The sequence below is a fragment of the Amyelois transitella genome, chromosome 12 (assembly GCF_032362555.1).
Source record: "Amyelois transitella isolate CPQ chromosome 12, ilAmyTran1.1, whole genome shotgun sequence".
NCBI classification, from domain to species: Eukaryota; Metazoa; Arthropoda; class Insecta; order Lepidoptera; family Pyralidae; genus Amyelois; species Amyelois transitella.
This window is the reverse complement of record NC_083515.1, coordinates 10,912,019-10,932,802: the sequence shown is the minus strand read 5'-3', so window position 1 is coordinate 10,932,802 and position 20,784 is coordinate 10,912,019. Positions and strand designations below refer to the sequence as shown.

The following is a 20,784-nucleotide window of genomic DNA, read 5'->3' as shown; positions in this document are numbered from 1 at the left end:
GAATAGAACAGAATAGAACAGAATAGAACAGAATAGAACAGAATAGAACAGAATAGAACAGAATAGAACAGAATAGAACAGAATAGAACAGAATAGAACAGAATAGAACAGAATAGAACAGAATAGAACAGAATAGAACAGAATAGAACAGAATAGAACAGAATAGAACAGAATAGAACAGAATAGAACAGAATAGAACAGAATAGAACAGAATAGAACAGAATAGAACAGAATAGAACAGAATAGAACAGAATAGAACAGAATAGAACAGAATAGAACAGAATAGAACAGAATAGAACAGAATAGAACAGAATAGAACAGAATAGAACAGAATAGAACAGAATAGAACAGAATAGAACAGAATAGAACAGAATAGAACAGAATAGAATAGAATAGATTTATTTTCAAAATTGGATACAAGGTATCACTTATTGACGTCACATAACTTAAATCTAATTATAACTACTACCGCTTCCAAAGCGCATGTGTAGAAGAAGCGGCGGAACAAACTACACTGCAGCATTTTCATAGGACGTCAATTTACAAATATAGATCTCTTAAATCTAAATCGTGGACGAATGCACATTGTCTACATTAAAAAACATGTATGAATGTAGAACTGATTATGTCAATACGAATATTTCGTCAAATAAAATAAATATAAAATAAAATATGTACATACTGTACAAATTATGTCCAGATCATGTCAAAAATACACAAGCATTTAAGAGGCCATTATGTCCAGCTCGGGCCACACATGTTTATCATTAATATAATCATCCGTGCTGTAATAGGCTTTCCTACAAAGCTCAACTTTAATATACTGTTTGAATTTTTTATCATTCATTTCAAGAACACTTTTTGGTAATTTATTATAAAATCTTATACAATTAATAAGAAATGATTTCCCTACCTTAGCCAGCCGATGTGCTGGGATCGACAACTTGTAATTGTTCCGCAGTGATCTACTAGTACATCTCGTTCCCATGGATGTCGTAAAAGGTGACTAAGGGATAGGCTTATAAACTTGGGATTCTTCTTTTAGGCGATGGGCTAGCAATCCGTCACTATTTGAATCTCAATTCTATCATTAAGCCAAACAGCAGAACGTGGCCTATCAGTCTTTTCAAGACTGTTGGCTCTGTCTACCCCGTAAGGGATAAAGACGTGATCATATGTATGTATGTTTATTATTAACTCTCTTCATGCAATCTCGTCGGTTTCGGGTAGGTACTCCTGACCTTTATTTTTTTCCCTGTAATTTGAGGTTGTATTTATTTAGTCCAAATGTGGCTATGCTAGGGTTTGTCCTAAACACACAGTTTAGCTTAAAAGAGTGGATTTAGTCATTGCCGTTGTTGTTTTAACTAATTGACGACCACAAACATCATACGTTTGTTATAGTTACATCACACTCGTTAATTAATCTGTCTATTATACTATATTATATATATTCTTATAGATTTTTTTGCCAATATACTTATTTAGCGTAAAAAGATTTAAGCCTAAACATGGTTCAGTGGATTTAAAAAATTATATTAGTACGTAATTAGAATAAAATTAATGATTAATGCAATTTAATCTAAATATGTTTATGTAAATTTTCATATAAATATATGTAGGTACTATGTATATGTATGACGATGTGCGATAATAGTTTCTGGAACTACAAAATTACAGGTTTTTTGTATTTGTATTAAAAAATATCTTTCATATAATAATGTCTTTATCCCTTCCGGGGTAGATAGAGCCAGCGGACTTCAAAGACTGACAGGCCACGTTCAGCTGTTAGGCCTAACTAATCTGTATATTTTAATTCATGTTTTTTTTTTATATTTGCGTGAATTTTTTGATGATGTAATAACTAAAATTTCTGTCTTTTTTCTTCTTTTATAAGTTCACATACCATTTTGGCCCAACATAATAAGTTCAGCAGTTTCATGCGTTCCACACAAAAGTTGGATAGTTGGTGCCGCCGTCACGCCGAAACTCTGAACATGCAACACACATACGAATGGATAGTGCAATGCAACAACATCGCAGCATTTCATGTTTATGAATGAAATGAATGAAGAATTATTTATTTAAGTAATTCTAGGATTTGCAATATGTTAGTTATATAACAAAATTTCGAATACGGGGTTCGAATCCCGGCTAGGGCATGATGAGAAAAGAACTTTTTCTGATTTGCCTGGGTCTTAGGTATTCATCCATATAAATATTTATTATAAAATAAAGTCAACGATACTTTATTTTATAATAGTATAGTTAGTATCTCGTAACACAAGTCTCGAACTTACTTCGTTTTTTGCTTCGTCCACTTCCCTCACTCATTTCATCGTCATTCGTCGGTTATTAGAGTAATTTAGGCTAGGTACTAATTATCTACACCAATATTATAAAGCTGAAGAGTTTGTTTGTTTGAATTCGCTAATCTCAGGAACTACTGATTCGAATTGAGAAATTATTTTTATGTTATTTTTGTATATTAACTATATCAAGGAAGACTTTAGGCTATATTACATCACGCTGCAACTATTAGGAGCGAAGAAATAATGGAAAATATGAAAAAAAAAACGGCGAAAATTATTAATCCTTGAGGGCTACAATGATGCCCAAAATAACTATTCCACGCGGATGAAGTCGCGGGCACAGCTTGTCTTGTAATAAAAATAAAATTAAGTACATAAAAGTATTGCATAAAACCGTCCATACTAAATTGCATCTCGTTCCCATATCAAAGTTTGTCCGGATGTTGTATTATTCAAATTTCATATGAATTTTCATGGAATGCCATTTTTGGGCACCGCCTGGCTCTGTGGCTGACACGAAAAATTCTTGTAACAGGATAAAAATAAATAAAAATATGTTTATGAAAATTTATTTTAGTTTTAAAGTTTACTTTACACAATCATCCAACGTATGCACCAATAGAAGAAAAGAATCGCCATCCGTTTCCCATGGATATCGTTAAAGGCGACTAAGGAATAGGCTAATACAATTTGGGATTCTGGGTGATGGGTAACCAACCTGTCACTACTTGAATCTCAATTCTATCATTGAGTCAAACAGCTAAATGTGGCCAATCAGTGTTTTTAAGACTGTTGGAATATCTACCCCGTAAAGGATATATGTATAGGTGTGAAATATAATTAGACCTTGAGATGAGATATACATTAAAAAAAAAAACTAAAAAACTACGCTTTTATTGCTAATCGAACTAAAAAATAGAAAATAAAAATTAATGACAAAGGAATTATAAAACAGTAGTAGCAAGTCGAACAATCAGTTATAGTCAATTACCTCCGATTAAAATTATAACAAAATTAAATTTATAAACAAAACAATTTAAATCAGAGTAAAAAGCGTGGGGTGCATTTTACTTCATTTTCATAACTCTCTTGTCATAAATATTATGCTAATAGAATGATTTTAATATTTACTACATCAAGCACCCCACGCTTTTTACTCCGATTTAAATTGTTTTGTTTATAAATTTAATTTTGTTATAATTTTAATCGGAGGTAATTGACTATAACTGATTGTTCGACTTGCTACTACTGTTTTATAATTCCTTTGTCATTAATTTTTATTTTCTATTTTTTAGTTCGATTAGCAATAAAAGCGTAGTTTTTTAGTTTTTTTTAAACTATTATTTATTTTCTATTTTTTAGTTCGATTAGCAATAAAAGAGTAGTTTTTTAGTTTTTTTATACGATTATTTTTTGGAAGTTAACACTTCTAGTATATCTATCTTACTAGAAAAGACCTTCGCAACAATCTAAGACAAAGAGATAACAACATACATAATATACTGACATAATTAACATGCAACAGACTTTTTCCAATATAGATCATTCCTTCTTTATCGACTGTTAGTCCAAAGCTAGGCCAGGACTGACCTTGACACAAAATCAATCAGAATAGACATAACGGGCAGAGAGAAAAGAAACCGAGGGATATATAAACACAATCAAAACGAGATGCAAAGTTCCAGTTTGGTTTTTTCAATTCATTTTTGTTAATTTCATTTATGTAGATTATAATCTACTCGATAATTGATGATTAAAATTATTTTGATCACGATAAATTCCCTCTTTACTTCCGAAAGTTTGTTTCGTAAAATAATTTCAAAGTTTATGTTCTGATTAATTTATTGTAATTATAATCTATGAAAAGCGTTAATAAATCGAGGTTGTCATCAAACATCTTATATAAATGTCAAATAGAGTAAATCTACGTGTATGAGGCTTATTAGTATTCACGCGAGTTCGAAAGAGTAAGTCATAAACTCCAGAAATCGCTAGCGTGCTAGCTCTGTCTCTCTTACTCTCCTACGCCTTCGTAGGAGAGTAAGAGAGACAGAGCTATCTAAAAATGAATTTATTAATCCTGGCAGTTTTAATAAGGATAATGAGAAACTCTTATCAAAATATTGCATTGTCATCGGTCCTTGATACGTGTGCAAAGTTCCAAGTTGATCAGATGTTTAGAAACCAGTGAAAATTAAGCTCAAAGATTCCGTTACATACATAGATACAACCCAAGCTAATAAAAGCGTAGTAAAAACAAACATAAAATGATTCGATAATAATAATTTCAAGATTATGGACTTCATTCTGAATAGATGGCCTTATATTCATTTGTATGCAGAAAACGAGGAAACTTTGCTCCAACTTGTTATCCTACTATCCTACTACTATTATAAAGGCGAAAGTTTGTATGGATGTTTGTTACTCTTTCACGCAAAAACTACTGAACCGATTACCATGAAATTTGGTATGTAGGTAGCTGAAGACCCAGAATAACACATAGGCTACTTTTTATCCCAGAGTTCCCGCGGGATTGATAGGGTTTCCATGCGGACGAAGTCGCGGGCGGCCTCTAGTAAGGAATAATTTCTTTATGCTGAGTTAATTACGATGCTGTTCTTGTGATCGATTTTTTGGTTCAAACGTAGAATAATTATTGATACATCATACACCTAATTATATACTTCATTTGAAAAAACTATAAGAGTTAAAGACAAATAGAGGATCTTAATTTTTCTCATTAAAAAAGTTTTCCTAAGTCATTTAATGATTTTTAATCATCAAGAAAGAGAGTCGGTGATAGAATCGGTATGGTGCCCGTTTAAAATGCACTGGTTCGAATGCTACCCCGGCCATGTACTTATGACTATTTTCAAAGGTATGTAGGTAGGTGTATATTAGTTTGAATACTAACTGATGCCCTTATGGTGAGGAAAAACATGGTGACGAAACCTGCACATTCAGTCAACTGGATGTAACCATGATCAATCCAATACGGGTTAGGTTCCCCTGCAAAGGTTGCGAAGGTCTGACTCACCCAATCCAGGATCCATGGTCAAAGGCATGCTCCTTTCCAGAGTGGTGAGGATGCAACCGGGACTAAAGCCAGGAGGAAGAAGTATCGTCAAAAAAAGGGGTGATTTTATTTCGACACCAATATACCAGGCAATAGAATGCCTTAAAAATAAAAACATATACTAATATCATGAAATAGAAACACAATCTGGCCTTAAAATTATGAAAGAAATGGAATGATAATATTTTTATCCAAATAACTAAAGTCTCACCTTATTGTAACATTATAATGCATCAAATATTGACAACATTACTAACTAATATGATTTATGTGTAATTCCCAAAGCTCTCGAGATACCTTATCAACACGTAATTAACTTGACATTTACCTGGCTTATATATAAGATTTTTCCTGTATGGATGAAGTATTTGTTCAATATGTCATTGAAGATAATAGTCACAGTTTTAGTCTTATTAACGATAGTCCAAGCAGAATTGCTTCGGACGACGGAGCAGCAGAAGCAAGAACTAGCAGATTATATCAAACAGAAGAAGACAGAAATAAACCCAAGGTTCAGATTACGCTATCACGTTTCCCCGCCAGTAGGATGGATGAACGATCCTAATGGCTTCTCATACTACAAAGGCGAATACCACATCTTCTACCAGTTCTATCCATACGACAGCAAATGGGGGCCGATGCATTGGGGACACTCATCAGGCCCTAATCTGGTCATCTGGAATGAACAACCTACAGCATTGATTCCCGATGAGGAACAAATATTTTCTGGAAGTGCTGTAACAGAAGAAAATACAATGGTGCTAATGTATACAGGTCATAAAACTAATAATGAAAGTCAATACTTAGCTTATAGTAAAGATGGCGTAAACTTCACCAAATATGAAGGAAACCCAGTCATAACTTTAGACACTTCTCCTGATTTTCGCGATCCGAAAATTTGGAAGTACGGTGATTACTGGTACGTTGTAATTGGGACTAAAACCAGTGATCAGAAATATGGTAAAGTTGTTTTATATAGATCTAGTAACTTAACATCTTGGGAGTATTTGTCTGTTATTGGAGAATCTGATGGCGCAATGGGATACATGTGGGAATGCCCCGACTTCTTCGAATTGGATGGAAAATTTGTTCTGCTGATGTCACCACAAGGAATGAAAGCACAGGGAGATAGATACAAGAACACTTATCAGACAGGTTATATCCTGGGTAATTTTAGTTATGAAACTTATGAATTTATTCCTGAAACGGAATTTGTAGAAATAGACTATGGTCATGACATTTACGCAACACAAACTTTAGAAAAAGATGGAAAACGATACTTGATAGCTTGGTTTGGTATGTGGGATGTGACACACCCTGAAGAAGCAGATGGATGGACCGGTGCATTGACAATAGTGAGAGAATTGAAGCTTGTTGGTAATCGCATTTTGATGCAACCCGTGGAAGCAATAGAAAGTCTTAGAGACAAAACGGTGTTCATAGGATATTTCAACAAATCTCAATTTCTTGAATTCGATACTACGGCTGAAATCATTGTTGAAGGAGATATGAATTTAAAAATCGAATTGCTTTTAGAAGGACGAAAAAATAATAGTAACTTCAATCAAACTAGAGTGTTGTATAATCCAGCTGATGGAAAAGTGTCTGTGAGGAGAGGAAATGAAGACGTTAGGCAAGTAGAATGGGTTCCCATTGGATCGAAGCAAATGAGACTATTCTTGGATACCAGTTCTTTGGAACTGTTTTGTGGAGACGGAGAAGTTGTATTTAGCAGCAGATTGTATGTAGATGGCCCGTGGAAAGTAACTAACGTAAGTCCTCAGACGTTGAAGATTGAAGCATATCATTTGAAAGATAGCGTCCCTGCTTCAAGCCGAGGAATCGTTGTAGTATCTTTTAATTTCGTTGTATGTCTTTTGATGCCATTTGTTTCTTTAACATTAATGAAATGAAAATTTTAAAATAACTATTACAATATTTTAAAATGTACGCAACACACTGTCACCAACATAGAAGTCGATGTATTGATCCGATTCTATGCTCTTTTAAAAAATTTTATTTTGGGGGTATTTTTAAAAAAAATTATATCGAATAGTTATATAAATTGAAATTACAGCAAAAATTTATATTTATTTTGTTAATAGTTTGTTAATGGTAATCTTTATTTTTTTATACATGTAGAAATTTCAACAGCACCATAAAAATATTATTCATTAAAGAATGTTGATCTCTTTCAATTTTCTACGATTGCATTGTCTTCATAAACTCATATATAATCTTTTACTGTTACTGTCTTGTCTTTTCCGGTATTTTGGTATGGGTTTGTGGTCTCAATTCTAAAACCTAGAAATAGAACACTTAAATAAAAAGAGGATTGTTCGTGTATTTCATGAAATATATCTTCTAGTTTAGCAAATGCAACCTTTATGCTGATGCTTTGAGTACCTATGGAGAAGAGTAAATATAAAGCGGCTTCTGGTGTTGATTTCTTTCTCTGCAGGTAGTCAAGTACGAGTAGGTCAAGTTAGGAAATAAATAATTCTGCTTTAAATGGGTTTCATATACACATTTTTTTTTCTAAATTATTTAAGTATCTACCTCTGAGCTCTACCCCGTAAGAGATAAGCCGTAATTGTATGTATGTATAGTTAAGTTAAATATATTATATTAAATTAAATTAAAAATGTAAATAAAAATAATAATTAGGGGATCAAGGTTATCCCGTGTCCACAAATTCAACATTCACCAGTAAATTTATTTTTAAGATATTTTTATGAACATCACCAATATTAAATTGACATAAATGAGAAAAAATAAATAAACTAAACCTTAAAAATAGTAATTTGAAAAAATTAAAATGTTCCGTGGCAGGGCATAAACATGTTGCATTCATTCACATTCACCAGTTAAATCTAGACTTTACTATAAGAGTGCTCTTTATCAATCTAAAGCATCAAAAGGTAAATCATTATCATAGATTAGATATACTATTGCATTTACTACTACATATTTCCGATACATATGTTTGAGGTCTTATCTTCGCGTTATGTGGAAATTTTCATATCACTTCACATGGGACAAAACAAAACTCTTAAGATACTATATCTGAATAGATATATCATTTTTTATCATATTATATAAAAGATGTACCTCCCATGAATTTGTGTTTCTCTACGATGGCACTCACAAGATTACTAGTCACCGCCTTTTTCCTATCTGTAGTTAACGCAAAATTAGTCCGTCAGTCAGATGAAGTCAGAAACGAGCTGGAGGAATATGTACAAAATAAGAAGGCTGAAATCAACCCAAGGTACAGATTACATTACCATGTTATGCCACCCGTAGGCTGGATGAATGATCCAAATGGATTCTCGTTCTACAAAGGGGAATATCACATATTCTACCAGTACTACCCCTATGACAGTATCTGGGGGCCAATGCATTGGGGACATTCGTCAAGTCCTGATTTAGTTAATTGGAAAGAATTGCCGACAGCATTGATCCCTGAAGAAGAAATGTGCTTCTCCGGCAGTGCCGTCGTCGATGGAGAATCATTGATTTTGATATACACTGGACGAATCAACTTGGAAGGAGACAACTATAACGAAAGCCAATACCTTGCTGTCAGCGACGATGGAATAAACTTCTACAAGCATGTCGGGAATCCTGTTTTAGCTTTGCCCAGTGGGGGGTCACCAGATTTCAGAGACCCAAAGGTTTGGAAGCATGGAGACTATTACTATGTCGTTATTGGAACCACTACGAACAATCAACAGACTGGAAGAGTTGTCCTATATAGATCAAGTGACCTAATTTCTTGGGAGTATTTGTCGGTGATCGGAGAGTCTGGTGATGATTTGGGATACATGTGGGAATGTCCGGACTTCTTTGAGTTGGATGGAAAATTTGTACTTTTGATGTCTCCTCAAGGCGTGGAACCTCAAGGAGATAGATACAAGAATTTATATCAAACCGGTTATATTATTGGGAGCTTTGATTACGAAACATTCCAATTTGTGCCCGAGGTTGATTTCCAAGAACTTGATTACGGCCATGATTTCTACGCGTCACAAACAATGGAACACGATGGAAAGCGATACGTACTCGGTTGGTTTTCAATGTGGGAACAGCCACATCCTGAAAAAGATGATGGGTGGTCTGGGGCATTGACGATGGTCAGAGAAATAAAATTAGTTGATAATAGAATTCTTATGTCTCCCGTAGAAGCTATGAAACAACTGAGAAATGATACTGTGTTAATTGGTGATTTCAATGAAGGACAAGTCTTATCATTTGATAATACTGCTGAAATCATTGTTGAAGGTGACTTGGAGTATAAAATAGAGTTGCTTATAGAAGGGCGTAACGGTGGTGATCAAGCGTTGATAACATGGGATCCAGCCGTGGGCAAAGTAGCTATTGATAGAGGATCTGATGATGTAAGACAAGTGGAATGGTCACCTATTGGTTCGAAATCATGGCGACTGTTTTTGGACACCAGCTCGTTGGAATTGTTCTGTGGTGAAGGTGAAGTTGTATTTAGTAGCAGATTATATGTTGAAGACCCTTGGAACGTGATCAATTTGAGTCCTCAATCTCTGAAAATTGAATCGTGGCACTTGAAGAGAAGTGTTCCTGAATCATAAAGATTTTATGGAACCAACTATAGTTTAATATTGTAAATACTGTTCTTAAGATTTTGTTCATAATTTAATTACAACATTTTCTTTACATATTATTTTTTCTTATTAAAACCTATCAATATCTTACAGTACACGTTAATTTTGTCAAATATTTGACACAAAAATGTGCATTCGTTGGAAGAGAATATTGAGCGGTAGTTAATTCTACTATCATGAAAATGTTTTAGTAGCAATTCGCTCAGGTAAGTATTATCTCATGAAAGTATTATCTTCAAAAACAAAGAAATTTATTCTTATTTGCAGGTAATTTAACAATTTAGAAACGTAAACGAACAAATTAACTTAAATGAGAGTAATTATCTCGCTTTTTGTGATGACTCCGTTAATTTCCACAAGTACATATGTCGGTAATTCTGTTTCAGAATTGCCTAGTGATTGCTCACCTGATTTTAAAGAGCCAAATGTTTGGAAGAATCGGGACTTTTATTATGTCATTATAGGAATTACTATAATAAACTATTGAGAAATAGGACGAGTGGTCCTTTACAGATTAAGTGACTACTGTTACTCTTTCTCTCAACTCTCTAAATGTTTAATACAGAACTATTTGATGATCTTTGTTGGAACTTGTTTTGAAAGAAATTAAAACTGCACTTTCTGAAATAACTCACTGAACTTATATTTGGTTTATACATTAGATATTAACATCCATTAAATTATAATAAGTGAACTAAATTATATACATTTTAACATTGTTACACACGCTCTTCGTTCTATTTAAATATTTTGTGCAATATTCTATTTTTGTTCTTTTTTTTTTCTTAGTGGCCAGCAGTACTACTTTCAAATTACTGTACATGCCGCCTCCCAAGGACATCTATTGGCAAGATGTCCTTCACAAATAAACAACCTAAATTATTAAATTGATGAACCTTAACTGTATTTACACTTATGCAATGTAACATAAAAAGGTACTTTAATAGATTCACTCATTTTGGTCTTTTGTTGTCTTAAATCTAATAGGTAGATAATCTTTATAATTCTAATGAACTTCTTACTCCATGAACTACATGCCCAACCTCTAATTTTTAATGCTAACTTTATTTACACATTATTTACAACACCAGAAATTAGCCAACCAAAAACTGTTTCCTGAGCAATCAGATCACCTTCACAATTTTTTAATAAACCTTCTTTAATTAAATAACTGTAAATATCTGCCCCTAAAATCATATCTACTTGACTAGACCTATTGAAATCTGGGTCAGCAAGATGTTGATCTAACCAATAAAAATATTTTTTATCAATGTCTTCATCTGGTAAGTTTGAAGTTATATTTTTAACAATGTGTGCATCGATTTCAATATTAAAACGACAGATATTTGAATGAATAGGTAACTTAACTATATGATTAATATTAATTGTTTTATCATTTCCTAAACCGGAAACATATCCACTTGCAGGTATCTTTTTAAGACACAGTTGTTGTACTGCCGCTTCTGTTATAAAACATGACTCAGAAGCCTGGTCTACAAGGGCACGTAGCACTCGGGGTTCACCAGTTTCGGATCTGGTGTGGACTATAGCAGTGGGCAATATTACTTGTTTTGACTTTATTTGTTTACAGGCACCCACTGACTCATTTTGTAATTGACTTGCTACATTTACTTGAGACTTTATGGTGTTCCTTGAACTATACATTTCCGATTGATTGGTATGTAAAAGTGAGTGATGTCGTCTTTTACATATTTGACACGTACTAGGTTTCTTACAATTTACTAATGTGTGATTACCACCTAAGCAATTATAACAAATATTGTTCTTATTTACAAATTCTATCCTGTGCTCTAACTTAAGTTTGGAAAACTTTTTACAAAAACATAGTTTATGTGTTTGGGAACAATACTCGCACAGCAATCTGAACTGAACTTTAGTAAACATTGACTTTGAACTCTTTAAATTATGTGATCTATTGGGCTTAAGACTTTCAAAACTGGCTTCCACGCATTCCAAAGCTCTAAACCGATTTTCAATAAAATACTGAAACCTTTCGAACGTCGGTAATTCATTTGCATCGTTACTAAATGCACTCAGCTCCCACTGCTTGCGACTCTCCGGGTCCAGTTTCTCAGCAAGAATGTGAACAATGAGAATGTCCCAAGTACTTACATCAATTCCTAAATTTTTTAGAGCACTCAGACAATCACAAGTCGTATCTAAAAGCTGTTTTAATACGGTACCTGATTCTTTTAATATAGTATTTTGTCCGAATAATCTTTTAAGAATACTGGTAGCCAACTGTTTTTTGTTATTATACCTTCTTTCTAATTTATCCCAGCATAACATATAATTTGAACTTGTGATGGGAACATGTCTTATCAATTGTTCAGCTTCCCCTGTAAGGTGACCTTTGAGATAATGCAGTTTCTGTACATTATCAAGTGATATGTTGTGATGAATAAGTGACATGAATAGATTTCTAAATGTAGTCCATTCTGTATAGTTGCCTGAGAAAACAGGTATGGTAAGTTTCGGTAACTTAACAGAAGAAGCTGATTTATTTAAATTACAGGGAGACTCTGCCGAAGAATGAACCATACATAATGCTTTTAATGTAATTTTCATTTGTGTTTTGCAGGCTGTATAAATATCCGCGACCTCATCATATATACAATTACTTACATAGTCTGTACTTTCTAGTTCTGGATTTGAAATAATGTACAATTTGCTGTCATTTTCTTTATATAAATTCCAATCCTGCTCTAAATTGTTTAATACAACCTCTACATACTCTGGGGTTATATTTTCCTGTGGATAATTTTTAAAATTAACGAATGACCTTGTTATTTTTGATTTAAGTTTTGCCTGTAAATTAAGTAATCCTTCCATGATATTTACAAAATGATAAACAGTCACAACGTGATATAAATGTAACTTACATAGAAACACCTAGTACCTGTACTAAATGATTTCTCCGTCTTATAATTACACTATATACATGAATGTCGGTGGGTATAAAATTTGGATATTTCTTGAACGGCTATGTAATTTTTAATTATGTATTAAAAATGTACTCACAATTTTCACTGCTCTCATTATTATTACACAAATCTTCTTCCTTATGTTTGCACTGAACAGATTGTAGACACCCGGTGTACGCGTACCTATTCTTCACGAAGAACTAGTTCATTTACCTCTATCAAAGTTGTCAATAATCCCTCTTTGCCATATTCTATTATAGAAATAACTGTTGTAGTGCAAAAAGAGAAGCAATCCAGTTTTCTTGTTACTTCAGAGTAGAATATGCACTTACGAATTTGTAAGTAAATAGAAACAAAAGATGCTGCACTTATGTATTCTGCATATGTCATACGTTATGTACGTCACAATTATATTGTAAAATTATTTCCAACGAAACTTAAAACACCAAAGAGCTAGAAAATTATGTGGCTCGATTGAGGACCAATGTTTAATACAGAACTATTTGATGATCTTTGTTGGAACTTGTTTTGAAAGAAATTAAAACTGCACTTTCTGAAATAACTCACTGAACTTATATTTGGTTTATACATTAGATATTAACATCCATTAAATTATAATAAGTGAACTAAATTATATACATTTTAACATTGTTACACACGCTCTTCGTTCTATTTAAATATTTTGTGCAATATTCTATTTTTGTTCTTTTTTTTTTCTTAGTGGCCAGCAGTACTACTTTCAAATTACTGTACACTAAATAGATTATCTATTACATTATATTAGTGCCGTATGGTTCCCGGAAGCAATAAAAAATTGAACAGGACTTTTCCTTCTCTTTCCTGTGGATGTCGTTAAAGGCGACTAAGGGATATGCTCATAACTTGGTATACTTTATTGGCGATAGCAACCTGTCACTTTTTGAATCTCAGTTCTATCATTAAGCCAAAACTTGAAAGTGGCCTATCTGTCTTTTCAAGATTGGTTGGCTCTGTCTACCCCGCATCGGCTATAGATGTGATATATGTATGTATGTAGGAATTGATTAAATTTTACCACAATTTGCACTGGAAGTGACACCGTTCGCACACACTATGTGTTTACTACAAAACCAACATGCAAACTTGCACTAGAATGTGCTTATTCCTTTAGTCGCCTTTAAGGCACTGCATTGGTTTATTTCGAAACAGTGATCGCTATCAATGTCACCTGTATTCATTACTCAGCGCCGCGTTAATTAATGACTATGTCATTAATGATGCCGGCAGTTGACTAATGACTATGATTCGAATCTGAAACACTAGGGTACTTTGTGTACCTAATTTGAAAGTCAAATTCTATGGGCTCTGTTCATGTGAAAAGCAAAGTCATCCAGCTGAGATTACAACAATTTTCAAAAGATTTCAAAGTGCAGACTTATACTATTAAATTTTTTTACTTCTGTAGAGTAAAAGGTACCGTGTGGGTCCCGGCACTAAAATAAGGCCGCTATATCTCGGTAGCGGGAGCGATGTTTCGGCTCGACCGCCACCAAAGGGAAGATCTTCCGCCGGGCTAGGTGTGACGCCTGGGGAACCGCGCGACTGACGATGTTGTGTCGGAGGTTGTATATATGCTCCAATCCATGAAATCTTTGCTTGCGCGATTTAGTTTTTTTTCGCTGTTTTTGATTGAAGCGTCGCGTGTGATTTTATTTTTTATTTTTGTGACTTGTGGCGTGTTGATTTCGCCTCACCCTTTTTTCATTCTTCTTCTTCATGATTCTTCTTTGAGGGGATGGGCTAGCAACCTGTCACTATTTGAATCCCAATTCCATTGTAAAGTCACACAGCTGAACGTGGCCTTTCAGTCTTTTCAAGACAATTAGGTCTGTCTACCCCGCAAGGGATATAGACGTGATTACATGTATGAATGTAGGTATATTGAAAAAAAAAATCCAGGTTACTATAATGTATTCACTGTTTGTTTCCGTGTTTTGTTTTTTGTTTTTGTTTGTATGTTACGAAGTTGTCACAATTTCGAGAACAAGGCTATAAAATAGGCTTGAATCAAGCGTAGCCGCGGTTAAGAGCTAGTTAATAACAAACGTGTTAATGGGTCCCCCCGGGGGATTAACAGCCGTGTTTGACATTAAGCGTTAACGCCAGTAAACAGTTGAACTTTGAGCAACTTTAACCCGTTATGGTTGGTACTCGTATTATTATCAAACTACCATTTCAGTTTATGTTTGGGGTTTGGATTCCGTAAGAATTCGCCGTGTGGTTCCCGGTACTAATAGACAAAAGAATAGGATCACTAGGGAAAGGTCGGAGTGGGAAGACCTAGACGAACGTATCTTGATCAAATTAAGGACGTCCTGGTGAAGGGTCAGGTCAAAAGTACCCGAAACCGCCGAGCTTGTATTAAGAGAGTTATGAATGTGGATGAAGCGAAGGCAGTATGCAGAGATCGTGGCAAGTGGAAAGTGGTAGTCTCTGCCTACCCCTCCGGGAAAGTATTTTATGTATGTATAGGATCACTCGATCTCTTTCCCAAGGACTACGAATTCGAACCTGTTCCTGTGATTAGTGCGTTCAAACCAACAAACAAACAAACTCTTCAGCTTTATAATATTAGTATATAGATTATTTATATCAAATGATCGCAGCACTGCGCCGTCGGAAATATGGAATGGCTCTTAAAAGACGGACTCCGGGCACCTCCCCAGGAAAGACCTAACCAGGACAAATGTCAGGAAGAAAAAGATTGAATTAATGCAAGTAATAATTGGGTACTATGCGACAATTGTGGCGCTAAAGTTAACGGCACCGCTGGGAAATCGGATAGAAGCGGCTTAATTACATCCTTATTTGTCGGCCTCTGTGGCGCAGCGGTAGTGCGCTTGTCTGTGACACCGGAGGACCCGGGTTCGAATCCCGGCCAGGGCATGATGAGAAAAGAACTTTTTCTGATTGGCCTGGGTCTTGGAAGTTTATCTTTATAAGTATTTATTATAAAATCTATATATAAAAGAAAGTCGTGTTAGTTTACACCACTTATAACTCAAGAACGGCAGAACAGATTTGGCTGAAAAATGGTAGGAAGGTAGCTTAGAGCCAGGAGACGCCTACTTTTTATCCCGGAGTTCCCGCGGGATTGAAAGGGTTTCCATGCGGACGAAGTCGCGGGCGGCCTCTAGTATAGTATAGTTGAGTTACCTACTGTCTCGTAACACAAGTCTCCAACTTACTTCGAGGCTGACTCAATCAGTGTAATTTCAGTGTAATTTGTCCCGTATATATTTATTTATTTATCTTTACAGTAGTTTCATCAACCGACTCAAAAGAGAATGTTCTTATATGGTAATGTCGTCTTAACCCATTACAGGGTAGACAGATAATAGATAAAACTGTATATTGCACCATAAGAGTAACATACAAAACAGATAGAGACACACCTTTGGGTGGAAGGAAACCAAACAGGAGATCGGCGTTGGCGCAGAGCAAGATAAATAAATGTTTAAACATAGACAGACAGAGCTACCAGTCTTGTAAAGATTGTAAACCCACGTTTAGTTGTATGACTTAAATTGAAGGTTGCTTACTTAAAATAATAGAACGATTGAACACGGAACTTTTTTATTTATATAATATCAAGCATTCGAGATGGCTGCCAAATTAAAAGAAAAAATGAACGATTCATATCGTATGTTTGTAACGAATAATCTCAAAAACTACCGGAATGTTTTTCCACGGAATTTTTCACAGAGCTGGAGTGAAATAGGCTCATTTTTCATTTTTTTAGAGTCCCGCCCAAAAGCTAGTCTTTCTAGTATATCTTGCTAGAGTTAAATGAAAATTCTAAATGTGTATATTTAGCTTACATTAACAACAAGAAGAGGCCAATTTACATTCAATTACAATAATGTACAGATGACAACATCTTCATTTAGGACAAAATTATTAGCAATTATCACCTAATCAAATTAAGATCTAGTCTATTAATCACGAGGCATCTTGGAAACGGGAGTGATATAATTAATGTAATCAGAAATTCGGCGTAATTACGGCCCGTGTAAATAGGTAGTCGTTTGTCGTGTCAGCTAATCGGAATTATGATTAAAGGGTGACAATGTAGTTAGACATATAATACCTACATAAAATCACGCATTTTTTCCAGAGGGGTAGGCAGAGACTTTCCATTTGTTACGATCTCTGCATACTTGTTGTAACTCTTTATAGCTATATCCGTGTGCCGTGAGGAACCAGGTGTCGTTAAAGGCGACTAAGGGATTGATTATAAACTTGGGAGTCTTCTTTTAGGCGATAGGCTAGGAACCTGTCACTATTTGAATCTCAATTCCATCATTAAGCCAAACGTCATTTAGCTGAAACGTGTCCTATCAGTCTTTTAAACTGCTCTGTCTACCCAGTAAGGAATATAGACGTGATATAATTATGTATGTTTTTGTAGGTAATAGCTAATACTCGTGTAAATGACGATCATTCGTCGCGTGAATCTTTTCGTTAATGATTTCATTTTCTTCAGCTCAAATTGTGCAGTGACCACTTTTCTTATTTTCATCAGTGCCGTGTGGTTCGAGACACCAATAGAAAAAAAGAATAGCACCACTCCATCTCTTTACCAAGGATGTCGTTACAGGCGACTAAGGGAAAGGCAAATAAAGGGATTCTCCTTGTAGGGCTAGCGACCTGTCATTATTTGGATCTTAATTCCATCATTAACGTGGCTTTGCAGTCTTTAATAGACTGTTGGCTTTGTGTACCCCGTAATGGATAAAGACGTTATTATATGTATGAGCTTGTATGATGAGAGTTATGAATGTGGTTGAGCGAAGGAAGTATGCAGAGATCGTGGCAAGTGGAGATAGCCTACCCCTCCGGGAAAGAGGCGTGATTTTATGTATGTATGTATATGTATGTTTGTATGTTATACTTTTACGAAGCAATGAGAAGACCCTGTTAGTTATCTCACTCCAAGTTAGCTCAATCAATCTTGGTCAATGTCGTCCCTTGTCCTATTTGAAGGCTATCGACGTGTTGATGTGCGGGGGCGACAGGAACTATTTGTCAGGACTCCCAGGAATCTTATGTATCTTTATTACCCTTTTTCCCGTGTCCTTGCGCTGACCTCTAGGTTTATTTATTTATCTAATATATTTAAACGAGCAATTCTTGTATATATATAATCAGGATCTCGGAAACGGCTCCAACGATTTTCATGAAAGTTACAGATTAGGGACTTTTCGGCTCAAGGAATCGATTTATCAAGGTCCTAGGTTCGAGAAAAGCTCGGTTCCCAAGATACATATATAAACATTTTAAAAACCGCGTTTTAAGAAACTATATTCCGCTTGTCCCACGGGTGTTTCTCAAACTTCACACAGTGATGAATCATTTCAAAAAAACCTTCTAAATATAATTTTCAAAAAACACGTTCTACCAAAAACAAAAAACCGAGCAAAGCTCGGTCAACCAGGTACTTTGAACTTTATGCACGTAAAATGTATATCTCTTGACATCGAAAACCCAATTTTTCCAATTATCATTTAAATTTTTTGAAAAATAACTCCTCATCTTTCAAATGGATGAAATAAAAAGCGACTAAGGGAAAGACTTATTAACTTAGAAACCTGTCACTATTGGCCATACACGGCCTTTAGTCTTTTCAAGACAAGGTTTTATCTACCCCGCATTAGATATAGATGTGATTAAATGTACACATTTATGAGTATATATTTCTTCGGCCATCATTTTGTCCGAGGAGAAGCAATAAAAGTCAGTCTTACTTTGGTAATGGTTTGAAAAACTTTATTTCCGGTAACAATGTTGAAAAAAACTGTCTGTAAATATTGTTATCGCCCGTTTAAAACCGCTGCTAAAACTATACACGGGCCATTAAACGTTGGGAATAAAATGCGAGTTGTGTTCCACAACGCAATTCGGGAGGTAAAGTTTTTTCATGCTCATCCAATCCACGATGGTGAATGATGATGGTGATGATGATGATGATGATGATGATGGTGATGGTGATCTCAGGTGAATCTCAGGATCCTCTCCAGAAAGAGTGCCGTATCTCTTACGGGGTAGACAAAGGCAACAGTCTCGGTCTCTTCAGCAGTAATTCTTAAGGATGGTAAAAATTGTGACGATGACATATCTCTTCCGGGGTAGACAGAGCCAAGAGTCTTAAAAAGACTGATAGGTCACGTTCAGCAGTGTGGCTCAATGATAGAATTGATATTCAAATAGTGACAGGTTGCTAGCCCATCACCTCAAAGAAGAATATCAAGTTTATAAGTCTATCCCTTAGTCGCCTTTTACGACATCCATGGCAACGAGAGGGAGTGACAATGACGAAGAGTTAATTTAATTATACATACTAGTTCTTCATTCATTCATGTTTTTAATGTAGACAATGTGCATTCGTTCATGATTTAGATTTAAGAGATCTTTATTTGTATATTGACGTCCGATGAAAATGATGCAGTGTAGTTTGTTCCGCCGCTTCTTCTACACATGCGCTTTGGCAGCGGTAGTAGTAATAAGTGATACCTTGTATCCAATTTTGAAAATAAATCTATTCTATTCTATTCTATTCTTTTCTATTATGCATTCATAAAATCACGCCTCTTTCCCGGAGGGGTAGGCAGAGACTACATCTTTCCACTTGCCATTATCTCTGTTTACTTCCTTCGCATCATCCACATTTATTACTCTCTTCATGCAAGCTCGGCGGTTTCGGGTACTCTAGACCTGACCCTTTGCCAGGACGTCCTTAATTTGATCAAGATTCAATTCAATTATAATTGTATTAGTAATCATAAAAAAAACAATTACTTAAGTTAACATAAAAAAAAACATTACCATCCCCATTATTATTCTATGAAAAGGCCATGTTTCCCGAAATAGTGGAATTTTAAATGTGCCAACTTGAATCATGGTCGTAAAAGACAGATTTCGGGGTTATTCTGTTGCATTGTTTTTGTTTTATACATACATACATATAGTTACGTCTATATCCCTTACAAGGTAGATAGAGCCAATAGTCCCGAAAAGACTGAATGGTCACGTTCAGCTGCTCGGCTTAATGATGGAATTGAGATCCAAATAGTGACAGGTTGCTAGCACATCGCCTAAAAGCAGGATCGATTATTTTAAAGACTAATTTGAGAGACGTGATTATATGTATGTACTAGCTGTGCCCGCGACTTCGTCCGCGTGGAATAGTTATTTTGGGCATCATATTTATTTTTGCAAACATCCTCCTCGGCTTTATCAATTATAGCTGCTAATTGTTATGCGACTTGGCGACGACTTGGCCCACATCATTACCCGCGACGGAACGGAGACCGTATAGTGAGATGAGAAGCCTTTGCCCAGTAGTGGGATCTTACAAGCAGGCAGTCACGCGTATTAGAAAGAACGCTGGTTCGCCGTATTAAATGTTTCGCTGCAAATTGCTTATAACGACTATATCTCAAAACCTATTCGTCTGACTTATATACTGTAAATGGCAATTTTAGTCTACATGAAAAGCCAAAAGTAATAAACATATTTATTTGGATAAGGATTAATACTGAATTAAAGAAAATTGGTTTCAAAATAACTTATGTTTATAATGAAAAAATAATCTTAAAAAATGAACATAAAAGTGGTTACTGTAAGTAAACCTTAAGAGATAGATATATGCTCTCGCGGACTTTTTTGTGGCAAAAAATGAGTACTTCACATCTTTAGTACATTGTTTTATTTTGATATTGATCTTTGTTGGTTTGCGCAGCGTTCGCGTGGAAAGCTCGCAGATGGCCGTC

At 35.0% G+C, this 20,784-nt stretch overlaps 2 protein-coding genes across 2 annotated transcripts; both read left to right on the top strand.

The window, feature by feature from the left end:
* Positions 1-5,765: 5,765 nt before the first annotated feature.
* On the top strand, positions 5,766-7,301 carry LOC106136347 (sucrose-6-phosphate hydrolase). Its single transcript, XM_013336873.2, has one exon. It carries the CDS (start codon positions 5,766-5,768, stop codon positions 7,299-7,301), a length of 1,536 nt encoding a protein of 511 aa, XP_013192327.2.
* Positions 7,302-8,501: 1,200 nt separating this feature from the next.
* Positions 8,502-10,084, top strand: LOC106136350 (sucrose-6-phosphate hydrolase-like). Its single transcript, XM_013336876.2, has one exon. It carries the CDS (start codon positions 8,505-8,507, stop codon positions 9,993-9,995), a length of 1,491 nt encoding a protein of 496 aa, XP_013192330.2. The 5' UTR covers positions 8,502-8,504; the 3' UTR covers positions 9,996-10,084.
* Positions 10,085-20,784: the final 10,700 nt, after the last annotated feature.

Bases quoted from the DNA above. Each gene is read 5' to 3' on its own strand.
- LOC106136350 (XM_013336876.2), top strand. From the start codon at position 8,505: ATGAATTTGTGTTTCTCTACGATGGCACTCACAAGATTACTAGTCACC.
- LOC106136347 (XM_013336873.2), top strand. From the start codon at position 5,766: ATGTCATTGAAGATAATAGTCACAGTTTTAGTCTTATTAACGATAGTC.